The sequence below is a fragment of the Cucurbita maxima genome, unplaced genomic scaffold (genome assembly GCF_002738345.1).
Source record: "Cucurbita maxima cultivar Rimu unplaced genomic scaffold, Cmax_1.0 Cma_Scf00030, whole genome shotgun sequence".
Classification (NCBI taxonomy): domain Eukaryota; kingdom Viridiplantae; phylum Streptophyta; class Magnoliopsida; order Cucurbitales; family Cucurbitaceae; genus Cucurbita; species Cucurbita maxima.
In genome coordinates this window covers 1,277,367-1,294,741 of record NW_019272046.1, presented here as the reverse complement: position 1 = coordinate 1,294,741, position 17,375 = coordinate 1,277,367, and the positions used below count along the sequence as shown (strand labels likewise).

Below are 17,375 nucleotides of genomic sequence, written 5' to 3'. Positions count from 1 at the left end.
AAAAAAAAAAAAAAAAAAAAAAAAGACATGATATCATTGTTTTGTAGACCATATAAAGCACAACCAACTTTTTATTTATTTAATTTGTAAGTGTTCGCTACGACTCTCTAAAATGATATGATATTGTCCACTTTGAGCATAAACTTTCGTGGTTTTGCTTTTGGGGTCTCCAAAAGGTCTCATACCAATGGAGATGATGATTCCCTTAATTAGCCGACGTGGGACTCTCTCCCAACAATCCTCAACAATCCTGCCTTCGAACAAAGTACACCATAGAGCCTCCCTTGCGGCCTATGGAGCTCTCGAATAGCCTCTCCTTAATTGAGGCTCGACTCCTTTCTCTGGAGCTCTCAAATAAAGTACACCTTTTGTTCGACACTTGAGTCACTTTTTGACTACATCTTCGAGGCTCACAACTTCTTTGTTCGACATTTGAGGATTCTATTGACATGGATACGTTTAGTATATGACTCTGATATCATGCTAAGAATTACGACTCTCCACAATGGTATGATATCGTCCAATTTGAGCATAAACTCTCATAGTTTTGCAGATGGCAAGAAAACTTTGTATAACACAAAATCTTAGTCATCATAGCTTCAACCCATTCTCTAAGAAATATGCGCTAAATAAACCATTCAAAGTTCAAACTCTATATGGTTAATACGAAAGAGAAACAAAATGCAGGCGTATTTCCAATAACAATAGTCATTAGCAACTTGGTTCAATAGTAGCCAAACTTTCAAAAGCTCCCAAGTTGATACCCGGTCTTCCTTCTTCATATATACCATGCTACAGAGAACATTAACCTTGAGTTCAAACAAGTAAGGAAAAAAAAACCATTGCAAAACTGTCTGTAACGGTCCAAGCCACCACCAGTAGATATTGTCCTCTTTAGACTTTCCTTTTCAAGCTTCCCATGGGGATCTCACAATCCACCCCCTTTGAGACTCAACGTCCTCGCTGGCACTCGTTCCTCTCTCAAACTGAAGGGGGTGGATTATGAGATCCCACGTCAGTTGGGGCGAAGAATGAAACATTCTTTAAATGGGTGTGGAAACCTCTCCCTAGCACACGCGTTTTAAAAACTTTGAGGAGATGCCTGAAAGGGGAAGCCTAAAGTGAACAACACCTACTAACGGTAGGTTGGGAGCTTGGACAATTACACTTCCACTAGCTTTAAACCAACCAAGAACGTGCAAGCAAATTCATGAGACAAAAAACATAACAAGACAAGACAAACTTACCATCAGAAGGCTCTGTGGTTTCAGCACCAGCAAGGAGCAAGGAGGAGCAAAACCATAGCAGAAAAACACACACACAATCCTTCCCCATCAGGTCACAAACAGCATCACAAGCAAACAAACGAACACCTACCCATTTTCAAACCATAAGCCACAATCACAAACACCCAATCACATTCAAGAAATTCCACTCAAAACCCATCAAAGAAATCAACCAAACTCACAGAATTGAAAGAGTTAAACGGCAAACAATCAATACCTGTGGGAGAATGAAGCAGAGCGAGGTGGAAGAAATGGGTTCGTGAGAAACCCAAATAAGAAATAAGAAGAAGAAGAAGAAGAAGAATGAATTGGATGTGGTGAAGAAGAAGGAGAATGAGATTGAAATGGGTATAAATGGTGAAAGGGGACAGAAGGCATCGCGGGGTCAGAGTGGAGGAGGTTTAGTTGGCGCTTCCAATTTACTAATATTTTTGGCTTTTCCTTCACACCCATTGACAGCAACAACATTACAGACTCCCTCTCTCTCTTGCGGAGGTTGGTTGACTTTTCAAAACCTCAACGATGATGTAAACTCCACGCGCTATTCCGAGAGTGGGCTTATTATATGAAACAATCAAAATATCATTTTTGTTTACATGTTCTATCAAAATCAATTTTTATAAATTTTTAATTTCATGGAATTCGACTTTAAACTTGGAAAAACGTTTAAAAACCATTATTAAAAGACTCATTAATATTTAATGAAAATGAAACCATAGTTGGATGATAAAAGTCTCACATCGGCTAATTTAGGGAATGATCATGGGTTTATAAGTGAGGAATAGTAACTCCATTAGTGTGAGGTGTCTTGGGAACGCTAAAGCAAAGCCATGAGAGCTTATGTTCAAAGTGGACAATATCATACTATGGTGGAGAGTTATATTCGTCTAACAACAACACACAAATTCTAGTCAAATAGGCAACACATTTCAAAATTTTACCTCACAATTAAATGAAATTGAAACCGGAGACAAGACTATATTAATGTTTACATTTGGCAAAAGAAATTATATTAGAAAATATAATTTATGTTGTAAAATTATTTGTAAAGATATTTTAAAATTATAATAGAGTTGTTTGATTATGTTTGTACTTTTTAAAATAAAAAAAAAAAAAAAAAGTCATGTTTATTTAATATTTTTTTCACCTTGAAATCTTTTATTAAATATTTTTATAATTTTTTTTATCCTAAAATGTTTCTAATATTTTGTATTTATTTAAAAAGAAAGCACAACATATATATATATATATATATATATATATATATATAACTCATATTAATAGTTTATTTTTTATTTTTTATTTATAAACTATCTTTTAAAATTTTTAATTACCAATTCTTTTATTTTTTAAATCAAGTTGTAAATTTTGAATAAATAATAAACATATAGATGTTTTACGAATTAATATTTTATTTTTATTATAAACAAAAAAAATTAAATAAAAAACGTGAACCATCGGAACTAATCCAATCCAAAAAATTTATGATTGGGTTCATTATTTAATAGAGATATTTGTGCTTTTTTTTTTTTTTTGTTAAGAAATTTATAGCTCGGACAGTCGTGTTGAGTCTATAAAATGTCATCACAAATTTCATGTTGGCCTAAGTACTATGTGAAAGCTAACTCTATTGTGACTACCCGGCATGTATCTGTTGGATGATGAAAGTCCCACATCGGCTAATTTAGGGAATGATCATGGGTTTATAAGTGAGGAATACTAACTTCATTGGTTTGAGGCCTTTTGGGAAGCCCAAAGCAGAGTCATGAGAGCTTATGCTCAAAGTAGACAATATCATACCATTGTAGAGAGTCGTGTTCGTCTAACATGATATCAGAGTCATGCCCTAAACTTAGTCGTGCCAATAGATTGGCAAATCCTCAAATGTCGAACAAAGGACTCCAAAAAGAAAAAAGGAGTCAAGTCGTGCCAATAGATTGGCAAATCCTCAAATGTCGAACAAAGGACTCCAAAAAGAAAAAAGGAGTCAAGCCTCCTCGAAGGTACGAAGGCAGTCAAAAATGACTAAGACTTCAAAGGAGTCGAGCCTCGATTAAGGGGAGGTGTTGGATGATGAAAGTCCCACATTGGAAAAAAGGAGTCAAGTCTCCTCGAAGGTACGAAGGCAGTAAAAAATGACTAAGACTCCAAAGGAGTCGAGCCTTGATTAAGGGGAGGCGTGCTTTGGGGGAGGTGTTGGATGATGAAAGTCCCACATTGGAAAAAAGGAGTCAAGTCTCCTCGAAGGTACGAAGGCAGTCAAAAATGACTAAGACTCCAAAGGAGTCGAGCCTTGATTAAGGGGAGACGTGCTTTGTTCGAGGGGAGGTGTTGGATGATGAAAGTCCCACATCGGCTAGTTTAGGGAATGATCATGGGTTTATAAGTGATGGTTTGAGGCTTCTCTCATGAGAGCTTATGCTCAAAATGGATAATATCATACTATTGTAGAGAGTCGTGTTCGTCTAACAGTATCAATCATTAAATATTTTATGACGTATTTATTATTATCCAAATCTAATCTTAACTACCACCAAACATATTAAATAATTTGCTAATTAAAATTTAATCAAAGTGTCGTATTTCATTTTTCAACTCTCTTAGTTAATACAAAGATAATGCATTAAATATTGATTACCTATTTATTGGAAGAACTTTGTTAGGGCTCCTCCAATGATTTGAATTCCCTTCCATTTACGACGTTTATAACGTGTCATTTTTTTTCTTAGTTTTTATAGCGATGGTCGCAGGTTCGAATCCTACTTCAAGAGATTTTATCATCCCAAATTAGAATTCGGAATGGAAGGGTTCAATTTGACCGTTAAGAGTAGGTAACTCATTCCCTATATCTTTGTTTATATTAGCTATTCTACTAATACTTGTACTCGCTCCGCTATTCTACTGAACCCTAGCTAAGGAAGAAGGAAGAATTACGGGTTGGGTATACTATATTTAATATATAACGAAATATGTGAGGTTCGTGTGTCAAACTAGACATAACTCAATTGGTTGAGACATAACTCACCGGTTTACTAATTAACGATTTGGATCAAGTCATTTATAACAACTACAAAGTGAGCCACATTAATAGTATCATCAGGATAAAACACCCAACATTATCTATATACTATAAGCTCTTTAGATTATTACTCGAACATGAAAGTGAGTCATATCAATAGTGCTACTCGGATAATACTATAACTTTTTTAGGCTACTACTCGAACATTATACTTTTGTATATTAACTACGTACTGTTTAATATTACATTAATAACTTTGGACTTGTCATACCATAGATGATATTAAATTGTAAATAAAATAATTAGAACTATATTAAAAATTAAATAATTAATTACGAAGCTTCCAGACATAAATATGAACAAATAAGTTAACCCAGATGGAGGTTAATAATATTAAGGGCAAAATTGGACAAATAAACATTAAAATTAACTCGAGAATAGAGGGTTGGGTTGGGAAAACTTTCGGGTTGGGATGGGTTACTAATCAAACCAACCCGAACTTTTGTGTTGAGTCAAAAAAAATTCACCAAAAATTTAAATGTAAAGAAAAAAATCAACCCGTCGTTTTCAATCAATACAGTTCCTGTGTAACTTATTTAATACTTAGATTATAATCAAGTAGTCAATTCATTCGAGCTCATTCGTACATGTACAAACTAATTCAATGCGATGAAGATTTGATAGAATGGAAGGGTTCGTGGGGAACGTTTCTTCAAAGCTATTAAAAAAGTTGGCGTGAGCCGCATGCGGGGAGACCCGCACGTACGATTTTTAGGGGGAGCTGAGCATCTGATATTCGCTGGGATCAAGCTTTTCCCCCGTTCTACCGTCCAAAACATGCCGGCTTCTCTGTTCTTTCCTGAACCAGATTGAACTGGGGTGGAACTATTAACTATTCTTTGACTCGGTAAAGCAAGGACTAAGTTTAAGTAGCTCTTGTCGACCCGACTCGTTTGGCTTCTATCTTCTGGCTTTCCTTTGAGTGAGAGTTATACCTACCACTTGATTGAGTTATGAGGATAAGTAAGAATGGAATGAGTTTCGGGCGAGCAGAGTTATAGCAATTTCACTCTTTTCCTAAAGGTTGGTTATTCCTCAGCTCAGACCTCTCTAAGACAAGACCGGATTTTTCACATGCAGTTGGTGTTGGGGGATAGATAAAGGGCATAACATTAGGGTCAGTCACATTGTTGAATGTCTCGGGCCCGATTTAGGGAAAGTGAGAGATTAAGAAGTTTTTCAATATAATTACTTTACCCTAATGATCAATATTATTTATTTTAGAAGAAATGTAAGAAAATGACAAAAAAGGGATCCATTGACTATTGTTATATTATATTCAACCAAAACCCAAGAAAGCAAACTGAGGGCAGTTTGGTCATTATCTTCAAACAATTTTCCAATTTCAAATATAAAAGTACTTAAAAGTACATAAGATTTGATACATATAGACTAATTTGTAATTATAAAATAAAATAATTATTAAGACCTCATCGATCCGTGTTAAAAAACCGTTGATTAAGTTTCACGCTGTTTTCAAAGTCACTAGTGGAGCGGATCGTATATTATATTTTCTCAGCTTAATTTTTTAAGTTTAGTGGTGATTTATCAACTTGTGTAAGTCGGAAATAATTTGATTTATGACTTGGACAAGACGTTTTGCCTAGTGTCGGTATTTTGCATTCGAAGAAACGACAATTGTAAAAATTAATACATTGAATAAAAGACCGCTTCGTAAACCCTAAATTTGCCTAATTTTTCTCTTTTTTTCATGTATTTCAAATAATAATTTTTGTACCGCATAATTTTCTATTTATTTTAATTTAAATATTTATTAGACAATTGAAATGAACCAAATAATGGATCGGTATATTTGAATGATAGTTAATAGATAACGAGATACTTCAATTACACACTCCTAATACTAAAAATTGACTTAGAAGTTGACGGTTTTCAAAATTTAGCTAATTTTACGTACATATAAGAAGATCATCTATCCATTTTGGAGTTAACGAACAACAATTAAACTACACGTCCTTTGATACCGAAAGTTGACTCAAATATTACTTTAACTATTTAGAATTCCCAAAATATCTTTAGGAAAACCTTGATTGAGTGGCCATTTTGCTTCCAACAAATATTCATTGGCACATTACCAAAAATTATAGTCTTACCACTTTTTAACAAGACAATATTATAGTTAGGACACAAACAAGACTGCGAGATTGCGAGATTTCACACGGGTTGGAAAATTGTTACAACTGATATCAAAGCTAGACATCGAACGGTGTGCCAGCGAGAATATTGAACCCTAAAAAGGGGTGGATACTGGGCGGTGTACCAGTGAGGATTTTGGGTCTTGAAGTAGGGTGGATTGTGAGATTCCATATCGATTAAAAAGAAGAATAAGTGTCAACGAAGATATTGGGCCTTGAAGAGGGGTGGGTTGTGAGATTCCATATCGATAAAAGAGAAGAACGAATGTCAACGAAGACATTGGGTCTCGAAGGGAGGTGGATTGTGAGATCTCACATTGGTTAGAGAGAGGAATATCTGCTTAGGGTAGACTTGGGCCATTACAAAAATATTCATCTCGAGACTTTAATTTCTAAATGATTTTGAAATAAAATTGGGTCTGCTTTAAATATCTTAGAATAAAACAAAAATTCAACGATAACGTTAAATAGTGAAAAATAATAAATTAAAATATATATTTGTGGAACAGCCACAAGTCCACACACCCAACTAGCAGATATTATCCTCTTTGAGCTTTTTTTTAACTTCTCAAAATTGTTAAAATGCATATGCTATGAGAGGTTTCAGCATCATTATAAAGAATGTTTTGTTCCCCTCTCTAATTGAGATGAAATCTCACAATCCACCCCCCTTTGAGACTCAGCATCCTCGCTGACACTCGTTCCTCTGTCCAATCGATGTAGAATCTCACAATTTGACACGTTCGAATTCGAACTCATTCAAAGCTCACAAAATCTCCAATAATATATAATTAACCCATTTGAATTAGCAAATCCATTACATAAGATAGATAAACCTATCTATCAAACATCCACTTAAGAACATTGAATTACATGGACCTTTCTTATGAGCCTAACAGCTCCTGTATTTGAACAGTACAAGGATGGTGAAGAACGTCTCTTCTACACGTCCTGTTAAAATTGCTATAATTTTCCCAAGGAAAATAGGATCATCTGCCGGAAGAGGAGAGCCACATAGAACATTAATAGAAGTTGCACACAAGGTGTCAGATATTATTCATAAATATGAAGTGTATATACAAACCTCAACAATGGTCATACAAATATGACCACTAAAACTCATTCGTCTTCTATTTTCATTCTAAGATCGAAAGAAATGTGACCTTGTCTCCAAGCAAAGATTCTAATTATGATGGTTTGGGTACCAAAACATGCCTTTAATTCCTTCGGGGTCGAGTTCGAAGCCTAGATTCTGGTAAAACTCTACCACTGCAACAATCACATTGTTTTAGACTTTCAGCTGAATCCAAATCCAATCTAAGTTATTCCATAAGCTAAAATTGGCGTCGAAGTAAGTTCGTTGTCCTACGATTGTGATGTAGGGTTGGGATGAAATCCGAAACTGATAAAGAAAATAGATGTAGAGCATCAAGATCTATGATAGTAGCCAACATGAATTAAGCTGGCAGTTAAAGCATCTATACTTCATCCAAGAAGTTGTAGTTACCAATTTCTTCGCCTTGATCTAATATTCTGAAAACCACGTAAGTTAAGCACACCACTAGAAGATATTGTCATCTTTGGATTTTCTCTTTTGAGTTTCCCCTCAAAGTTTTTAACACACGTCTGCTGGAGAAAAGTTTTACCACCCTTATAAAGAATGTTTCGTTCTTCTCCCAAATCAATATGAGATCTCATAATCCACCTTTCTTTGGGGCCCAACGTACTCGCTGACACTCGTTCCTCTCTCCAATCGATGTGATGTTGTTATGGGAGGATAGATGCTTTAACTAAGCTGCCAAAAAAGGTTACAGTAATTATTTCCTAGGGAAGCACTAAAGAGGGCTACTATACCTTGGCTATCTGCAAAGAGTGCTATATTGCCAATATCCCTTTGCAAAAGTGCCCTTATAAGCTTTTCAACAAGGGCCCTGCCTAGGCCTTGACCCTGAACCACAAAACAATACATATATTGCCAATTCATAATGTGGGTATGTTACCATAGATTGCAAATCCACAATACAATACATATAATTTGATAGAGTTTTCACAGTAGCAAATGATAACCTAATAAGAAGGATCCACAAGAACATCCCAAATTGTAGCGTTGAACGCATGGTCTGATGTGGCACGAGCCATACCAATGAGCTTCTTTGGTGTATTCTCCTCTGTCAAATAACTTCTCAAATACAATAAGTTGTTCATAATATTTTCAGTCGTAGAAGTAGAGCAAGTTAATGAAAAATCAGCACAAAATACCTGAAGCAGGAGATTTCCGAGTTGAATGTAGTGCAGCTACCATATAACTGTTTCTAAGGGCTACATCTAATTTGTTTAGTGGTTACGTGGCCAACCTACCTGTCAACAAAAATATATTACTAACACATGGATTGGTAAATCGTAATAATGTGCATCAAAAATTCACAATAACATCGGGCCAGAGAGGATGGATGAAGTAGCACATACTTTTTTATACATAAAACGTACAAATTAACTAAACCAAACACAATTCTAGACCCTGAGCTCATGGTCTACAAAACTAATATTTCTCAAAAGGTACTAAAACCTGAATGACTAACATTATCACAAATGGCTTGAAGATCATATATATCAACATCTCCACCCGTAGAGAATCTTATTTGTTCAATTGTTTCATCCGGTAATGTCGTTTCAGTGAGAACAAACTCCTCAGGCAAGGGTTCTTCTTCCTCTTCCTGAAGCGTGGAAGGAGGTTCGACCACTTGGGTAGTATTATTATTCAAGAACCTGCAACAAGACGCATAAATTCCTTTGTAAAAAAGAGTAGAAACTTGTGGATCATGCTTGTCAGTAGGATGTAAATGATTCCCACCATGAAGTTCAATGGAATTGAAATTTAGAGGAGAGAGAGAACCCCATAATCACACTCAAATATTTAAAATTTTTATTTGCTTAAAGGTTAATAAACTAGCATGACTTTACATGATTTCTTCACATCTACTGCAAATACCTCTTATCTTCACTAAACAATCCTCACATGAGAGACCTTCTACAAGGATCCTTCAAGGGAAAATGGTAAATGATTTTAAGTTCTCCGGTGTTTAATTGTTTTCTTGTTGACGTTTTCATGGTGCTTATCAGCATAGAATACACGTCGATCAAACTAGCTGGTATGATTACTACCAACCCTTTTTTGTTTCTTACCCAAAAAAAAAAAAAAGACAAATATTGATAAAAGCAGCATATTGTACATATGGATTCTTATGATTTCTCGAAATGATTATCGAACCCCAATATTTACAGATGGTCCAAATGTCAAGGGTGGTTCCAAGTTATAAATTTGAAAATTTAGCTATATCCAATATCTAACATAGAACGGTAACATACTAAAACAGCAATCAAAATTGTGTTAGCTAGAAATCTGTCGAAGCACGCTTAAAATAAAATTCAGTGTGTGCAAAAAAGTCACCAGAATAGCCATATCTCCAATTACCCGGATTTGATATTGTCCCAAAAACCAGCTCGGAGTCGACATACCTTCAGCCTTTTGCTCACTGCAAAACGATAACACACACAAAATTAGCATACAGAGGGAAAGAGACTTAGAACGAGTTTCCAAGAAACGTAAGACTGAAACTAATGCTTCAAATTTTCGTTTTAAATATTCAATATCCTAAAAAAAAAAAAAAAAAAGGAGCAAAAACAGGGTGACACTTAAAGTTGGATAAAAAAGTGAATCAAAATCCCTAAATTGACCAAGTTCAGCAACAATGGCGATTCCTTCAACCACTAAAGACACGAAAGAAGGGTCTAATAGAGATTCATTCAACTAACAGCGAAAGAAAGGTCTAATAGAGATTCATTCAACTAACAGCCGTTCTTTAACCTAAACAGCAGCTTAAAAGCAAAAAAATGGCTGATACAACGAGGATACCTCTAGTGAACCCGTAGTTCAGATTGCGAGGAACCAGCAACGAGTTCGATCCTTTATAGTTACAATCCAACAGAACAACTTGGCTTCTGTATCATTTCAACAAAAAAAAAAAAAAAATGTAGCCGAACGAATCATACAACTAAGCGACGAAATTAAGGTACATGCACAATCAAATTCAACTCGCGCTACGAAGAGAACAACTCAATTGGAAACCAGAGAAGTCAAATTTGAACAAACTTGCATGAAAGTGAAGATAGATCAAAATGGAGGCTGTGCGCTGAAGATTACTTACGGAGAAGAAGCGGCGATGAGTTTCTGAGACATCATTTCTAGATGACGATCACTAGAGCGGAATTAGTCCACTGTTTTGTGTAGCTTTGAGAGCTCCAATCCAAATCGGAACTTCAGAGAAATCGCCGGAGCTGCAATGAAGGTGAGGCGATTCGTTGTAGAAGAAGGTTCAGTTGTGCCCTCGGAATCGTCTGCTCTCCACAGAATCCCCTGGTCCATCTTCTTCTTCAGGTGGTCGCTAGCCTATCAATTTTTGCCTCATGTAAAAAAAAAGAAATCAATTATAAAATTTTATTGATTAAATTAATAAAAATACCATAAATTTGTACTGGTTCACCATTATTAGTATCATCCACTATCTCACAATCTAACACTCCATTTTTCTTGGGAGTCCAGCCCAATGTCCTAGTTAGCATACTGTCTGATGTCTTGCTCTACATAAAATATGATGATGAATATTATAAAAAAAAATTAAAAATAAAAAAAGGAGAGAACAAAAAAAATTATTGGAAAAAAGATAGAAAAAATAATAAAAAATAAATTAAATTGAAAATAAAATGAAATGGATGAGTCAATAATGACGTGTCTGTTTTCTAAAGGTGACACGTGCTGTCGGATTTTCTAGATACGAAGTTAATATAGCCCAACTTTGCCGGATCATTTCCATGCTCTCCACGTGTCATCCTTTTTTCTTTTTTTTTTTTAATTAAAAATCTTTTTTTTCTTTTAATTTTCTACTTTAAAATTTTTACTAACTTTGCTAATTTATTTGGATTCAATTTATTGTTTTTAAATAAGTGAAGCAACGGTGCATTTCGGGTCATAGACTATATATGTGTCGAGAAAACTCCTAACAATCCAAACCCTTAAGCAAACCCCGATGCTGTAAGCTCATTTATTTAGGTTTATGCCTCCTAAAGCATTAAGACACTTGCATAGGTTTGGTAAGGGCAACGTCCATTTCGCCTTAAAAAAACACATGTTCACCTCTTTACAACCTTCGGTATATTTTGTCGGTTTCATAAGACGAGGTTAGCACTCTAAGCTTATTTCGAGTTGGGTTTTAGTCTACTAGAACAGGTAGGCACCATTAAAACACTTATAATGTAGGTTCGGAGGCCGGTTACGCGCATTAGGATTCCCGAGAAAATGTTTAAGTTCATTTTTGGCCTTTATCGAACATTTTTAGGTCACTTAGATAGCTTTTGGCGAAGTAGATGAGTAAGCTTTTCTAGAGTTCGGTTTTGACTTCTTTAACTCTTTAAGGTCAACACGATATTCATATGGTCTGTTTAGGGTTTTCGTCTACACCTTACCATATGTTTTAGATGGAAATTATTAATATTTATTTTAAAAACACCATTAAAGTGTTGATAGTGTTAAAAAAAAAACCTTCAATTTTTAAAAGTTTTAATAATACTCTTCGATTTTTTTAAAAAAAGAAATTTAAAAATACTTTAAAAATATTTATAAAAATTAAAAATTAGCATTAACACTTTTTACATTTTTTATATTTATAATAAAAAAGTTAATTTTTTTTTTTTTTTACTATGAATATGGTCGAAAATGGTCTAATATCATCTCATAAATTATTTAGACGTTTTAATGTAACTTTTGAAAACTCAAAAATATTTTTTTAAAAAATTAAAATTTTAAAAGTATTTTTTAAATAAATATTAATGGTTTACATTCTTAAGAGTATTTTTTTAAATTTTTTTTAATATACTAATATTTTTGAAACGTGAAAAATAATATTTTTATTAATTTAGTCAAAATATAATTTTGATTTTATTTTTATTTTTATCTCTAGAAACTTATTGCAAAAACTATATAAAAAACTTAATTTTGAAAAATGATGATAGAGACAAAAGCATGAAATTATTTATGAAAAAAATAATTTAAAAAAAAACTTTAAAATATTATTATTATTATTATTATTATTATTATTATTATTTTCGATTTGGATTGACTTAATTTTTTTAAAAATAAAAAATTTGGTTCTATCCAATTAAATGTAAAGCACTATATATAAAAAAAAAAGTTTTTGAATGAATTAAAGACATTAATAATTTTTATTACAAAATATTTATTTAAATTATGTTAAAAAAAAAAAAAAGAATTTTCCAATAAAAGATTCAAACAAAAAAAGAAATAGAAAAAGTAATATACTTCACTTCCTCAACTATTCAGATGAAGCCACGGCCAAAACCGCCGTTGCTAAACCCAAATATGGAGATCTGTTACTGACTACGACTCCTCCTTCTCTCTCTCTCTGTTTCCTTGTGACATATAGGAACTTCTCAGATTGATTTCTTCCATTTCTAGCCACCAATTTCCCTCTCTACACACCTCTCTATGTCGTTTTTCTGATCGGAAACTTCCAATCCTCACCGACATGAACCGCAACTGGAGGGAGTCGATTGCTGGTGGCCGGAATGGTTCTGTCTTGTCGCAGCATCGCCATGGCCATAGCTTCACTGGAATCTCCAGAGATTCTGATGAGAATCTGGATCTCTTCTCCAAGAATCGTCGGAGTCTCTCCGTTGCTGCCTCCGAAGATTCCTTTGATGGTAGGACTCGTCTGTGATTGACTTGATGTGATTTGTTTGTGCTCAATCGTTGTGGATTTGTGTGGATTTGAGATGTTTTGTTTTTGTGGTTGTTGCGGTTGAATGAGGCTTTTGAAATTTGTGGTGACTTTATGAGAAGGTTATTGTAGTTCTGAATCTGATGGTTTTAAGATTGAACTGCGTGTTGTTCTGAATTTCGAATCGTTTTTGGTTCATGTTCTTCTGGTTTTTTGTTACGTGGTGAATGTTTATTAAATTGTTTGATCTGGTTTTCATGGCAGCGTCGGTGAAATTGGGGAGGCTTTCATTTGGATCGGTGAAAATGGTTAAGAGTGGGATCGATGATATGTTGTCGTCGGCTGAGGAAGGAAAACACGATTATGACTGGTAACTTCAATGATTTCAATGTTTTGACGCTCTTTATCATCAGTTATCAATGAATTAGTCCCTAAGTTATCTAAGATTTTATCGATATCACAAGTATTCTATAGGATTATCAATTATGGAGATCAGCATTTCTAAATTCTACCTGACATGGACCAATTAATTGATGTTCTTAGACTGTATATATTAACTTGATTTACTTTCGTGATCATCAGCGGGGCCCTTGTGCATTCTTTAAATTATCTCTTTAAGAATGATACTGACACAGAAAGAACATATATTATAATTAGAAAGTTGTAAGCATATGTCAATAATTTGTCAAAAATTTGAATACTGCTGCTTGATGAGGGGTTATATGAAGTAGATATCAACTATTCTGATCTAAAAAAAAAATGGATATGTGTTCTGAAACACGATTCTTTTCTGGCTAACCTTTGGGCTACAGGCTTCTCGCTCCTCCTGGGACTCCTCTTTTCCCTTCATCCTCTAGAAATGAAGTTCAATCTACTGTAGCTGCACCGAGAAGCAGTATGTTAGTTGGATCGTCTTCAACAACAAAAGCTTTGAGGGTATGGTTCTGCCTTCTTTACTACCAATGATCTTCCTGAATTGCATTATATATGATATGATACAAACGCGTTTAAGTGGGATGTTGAAGATTGCTCTTTAGTTGTATGATCTAGGGTGTTTTTAATTGCTTCCCATATCCATTTCAGCTTTCAGTTTCACAATCAGGGAGTAGCAATCCTTCTAGGCCATCTAGGAGCAGTTCCGTGTCTCGGTCCTCTGTCTCCGCCCCACAGAATAGTAGTTATTCCAACAGGTCTTCATCGATTCTTAATACAAGCTCGGGTTCGGTTTCCTCTTACGTAAGGCCTTCCTCCCCAAGCACACGCAATTCATCTATTGCAAGAACTTCTACTCCATCCTCACGCTTGACACCATCAAGGTCCTCGACTCCTTCAAGGGCCCGTCCATCCCTCACCAGCTCCTCCATTGAAAAACCAAGGAAAACACAAAGCTCAAGGCCGTCCACTCCTAGTTCTAGGCCTCAAATTCCTGCAAATTTGAGTACTCCTGCACCCCAGTCGAATTCCCGCCCATCTACACCCACTCGACAAAATTCCGCTCCTTCACTCTCTTCTGTAGTTGGCACTCCATCTTCTACAGGGCGTATCCTATCAACTAATGGACGCAGTTCAACTTCATCATCTCGACAAAGTTCCCCTAGTCCTCGAGTTCGGGCTGCACCTCAGCCAATCGTCCCCCCTGATTTTTCCCTTGATACCCCTCCAAACCTCAGAATAACATTGCCAGATAGGCCAATTTCGGCTGGTAGATCCCGTCCAACTCCTGCTGCATCAGTTAGAGGGAGTTCCGAGCCTACATCAACCGTTGCCATGCCTAGAAGAGCAGCATCGCCTAACGTCTCAAGGGGAAGGCTAACAGACACTCCTGGAAGGGGTCGAGTGAATACCAATGGACACCTCAGTGACAATCCTGAAAGTAGGACACTTTCAAGTTCTTCTGATTTGGGCGGACGGAGACCTGTGAGGACTTCTTCTACCACTACAGCAGAAAGCAACGGATATGGAAGGTCTATTTCAAAGAAATCACTTGATGTGGCCACCAGACATATGGTATGCCTCATCAATTTTCTTGACGATTTAACTTAATCTAAGTGCTGTTAAGAACACGAACGCGAATTCTTTTTGCGTTCAGGACACGTCGTTTTGTACCAAATTTAAACAATCCAATCTGCTTCTGCTTGTGTGATGCAGGATATAAGAAATGGCCCTGGGATCAAGCGCTCAGGTTCAGGCAATACTCTATTTCCCCACAGCATCCGATCGGCCACTTTCAAAACTCCATCCGTTACATCAAGCAACTCCGATGCCATCGGTACCGACGTCCAAAGGAGCAGTAACAAGAACATGGAGAGAGGGAACCATTTTCATCCTGATGGAGGAGAGAATGGAAGATTTTGTGGAAGCTTGAATCATTTGGACATGTACGAAAGCTCCCATTACGAATCGATATTACTGAAAGAGGACTTGAAGAACACGAACTGGCTGCACGGCACAGATGATAAAACGGATTTGGGTTCCATTTTGGATTATGGATTTGAAGCTCTGCCTGAACCTTTTGGCCTCTTGTAGCATCTAAGATGACGATGATGGGGTTTGTATTGTATTTTTCTTGAATTATCATTGTCATTATTGTTATATTTTGGGATCATTTTGGTTTAGAAAATGATGGAATCTGCTCAATTGCAGTGAAACCTCAAAAGGAAGAAGAGAAGATAGAAATATGGAGAAATTTGTGAAGAAAAATTAGCATGTTAGTTTCCTAGTAATAGTAGTAGGGTGAATCTTCTCTCTTATGTGCATTTTGAAGCCATTTTGTGTATCCCAAAGTATTTGTTTTTGGATAAATTGGCCTCTCATTTTGTCTATGCAAGAGAAAAAATTAAAATCATTATATTTTCAATTCGTATTAAAGATCTTTAGGTGAAAAATTTTACAACCCGAACAATCGGGTTGGATGTAAAAAATGTCCTAACGAACCCCAGAGAAAATCTAAAAAAGAAAAAAAAAAGTTGAAATTTATAAATTTTGGTAGATTTTCTAAAAAGTTAATTTTGTGTATAAATTTTGGTAGTTTTAAATATTTTTTAATTAAAATTAAACTCTGATTTAAGGTGAATTTAGTAAAAATTGATAAAATTGAAAATTGAAAGTATAAGTTATAAATTGTTTTTTACCAAAAATATTTTTTTGGTCTAAATTTTTATTATTGTTGACTAATAAATTAAACGTTTATGGATTAAGGTGTAATTTAAGGTAAAAATTAGATATAGTATAAATGAAGTTTCATTTAATTAAAATTAAAATTAAAAGTCAAACATTAATAAAATAATATGGTAGGTCAACTACTTCCACCTCCTAAAAGGACAACAAATAAAAATATATTTTGTTTTTAGCATATGACCATTTTAGCCCTAGACATTCTTAACAATATATATAATATATATAATATATTTTATATTTTCATTCATGAATTAGCATTTGGTTGGTAGATAAGGATTAAATAGAATTTTTTTAATTAATTTAAATATCAAATTTCTTGCCCTCTGCATATATATATATATAGATTATAAAAAGTGTTGCGTTGTCCTTTCTAACCAATAGTTTTGGCTGGTTAAGATTTCTTTCTCCAATCCATCCCCTTTTAGGGTTCAATGCCCTTACTAGAGACACATTACCCCTGGCTCTAATACCATTTGTAACGGCCCAGATCCACCACTAGCAGATATTGTCTTTTTGCACTTTCCCTTTCGAGTTTCCTCTCAAGTGTTTAAAACGTGTCAGGGAAAGGTTTCCACATTCTTACCAAGGTGTTTCGATCTCCTCTCCAACCAATATGGAATATCACAACTTTACCTTTAAAAAATGAAATTGATGCAGTTAAAATGGTCTATTTATTACCATAAAAAAAAATCCCCTCTGTAGATTTGCGACCGTGTGAATTCTAATGACTCGTTAGAATTATCGCGTATATTGACCTCCTGCATTCTTTTCTGAAGCTCATTCTCTTATTTCTCTTTAGATTTCCTTGATAGAGCTTTCCTCTCCACTCGACTTAGAACAATGAACATAACCTAAGTACATCTAACACTTGCATCAACCACGAATG

At 35.0% G+C, this 17,375-nt stretch overlaps 2 protein-coding genes and 1 pseudogene across 5 annotated transcripts in view; 1 reads left to right on the top strand and 2 right to left on the bottom strand.

Annotated features, from left to right (window-relative positions):
* The window catches only part of LOC111465919 (probable LRR receptor-like serine/threonine-protein kinase At1g06840), a 12,777-nt gene extending 11,020 nt beyond the window's left edge, over positions 1-1,757 (bottom strand). Inside the window, exons 1-2 of one of the 2 annotated variants that reach the window (XM_023110387.1) lie at positions 1,504-1,757; positions 1,248-1,373 (exon numbers count right to left, since the gene is read on the bottom strand). In XM_023110387.1, coding sequence (XP_022966155.1) covers positions 1,248-1,335 — 88 coding nt within the window. In that variant the 5' untranslated portion in view covers positions 1,336-1,373; positions 1,504-1,757. Of the gene's footprint in view, positions 1-1,247; positions 1,374-1,503 lie in introns of those variants that run through there. The other variant, XM_023110389.1, reaches the window with a different exon arrangement.
* Positions 1,758-7,307: 5,550 nt separating this feature from the next.
* Positions 7,308-10,970, bottom strand: LOC111466094 (annotated as a pseudogene).
* A 1,918-nt stretch (positions 10,971-12,888) lies between these two features.
* On the top strand, positions 12,889-16,134 carry LOC111465973 (nuclear pore complex protein DDB_G0274915-like). 3 transcript variants are annotated; one of them, XM_023110489.1, is made up of 6 exons: positions 12,889-13,295; positions 13,577-13,682; positions 14,125-14,248; positions 14,396-15,319; positions 15,461-15,860; positions 15,956-16,134. In XM_023110489.1, exons 1-5 carry the CDS (start codon positions 13,121-13,123, stop codon positions 15,836-15,838), a joined length of 1,707 nt encoding a protein of 568 aa, XP_022966257.1. In that variant the 5' UTR covers positions 12,889-13,120; the 3' UTR covers positions 15,839-15,860; positions 15,956-16,134. The 3 variants fall into 3 exon arrangements, with proteins under 3 accessions (XP_022966257.1, XP_022966256.1, XP_022966258.1); XM_023110488.1 differs by having other exon boundaries at positions 15,461-16,134; XM_023110490.1 differs by having other exon boundaries at positions 12,890-13,295; positions 14,396-15,304; positions 15,461-16,134.
* Positions 16,135-17,375: the final 1,241 nt, after the last annotated feature.

Bases quoted from the DNA above. Each gene is read 5' to 3' on its own strand.
- LOC111465973 (XM_023110489.1), top strand. From the start codon at position 13,121: ATGAACCGCAACTGGAGGGAGTCGATTGCTGGTGGCCGGAATGGTTCT. The intron at 13,683-14,124 runs GTAACTTCAATG...TTTGGGCTACAG, and splicing joins GGAAAACACGATTATGACTG to GCTTCTCGCTCCTCCTGGGA. The intron at 14,249-14,395 runs GTATGGTTCTGC...TATCCATTTCAG, and splicing joins CAACAACAAAAGCTTTGAGG to CTTTCAGTTTCACAATCAGG.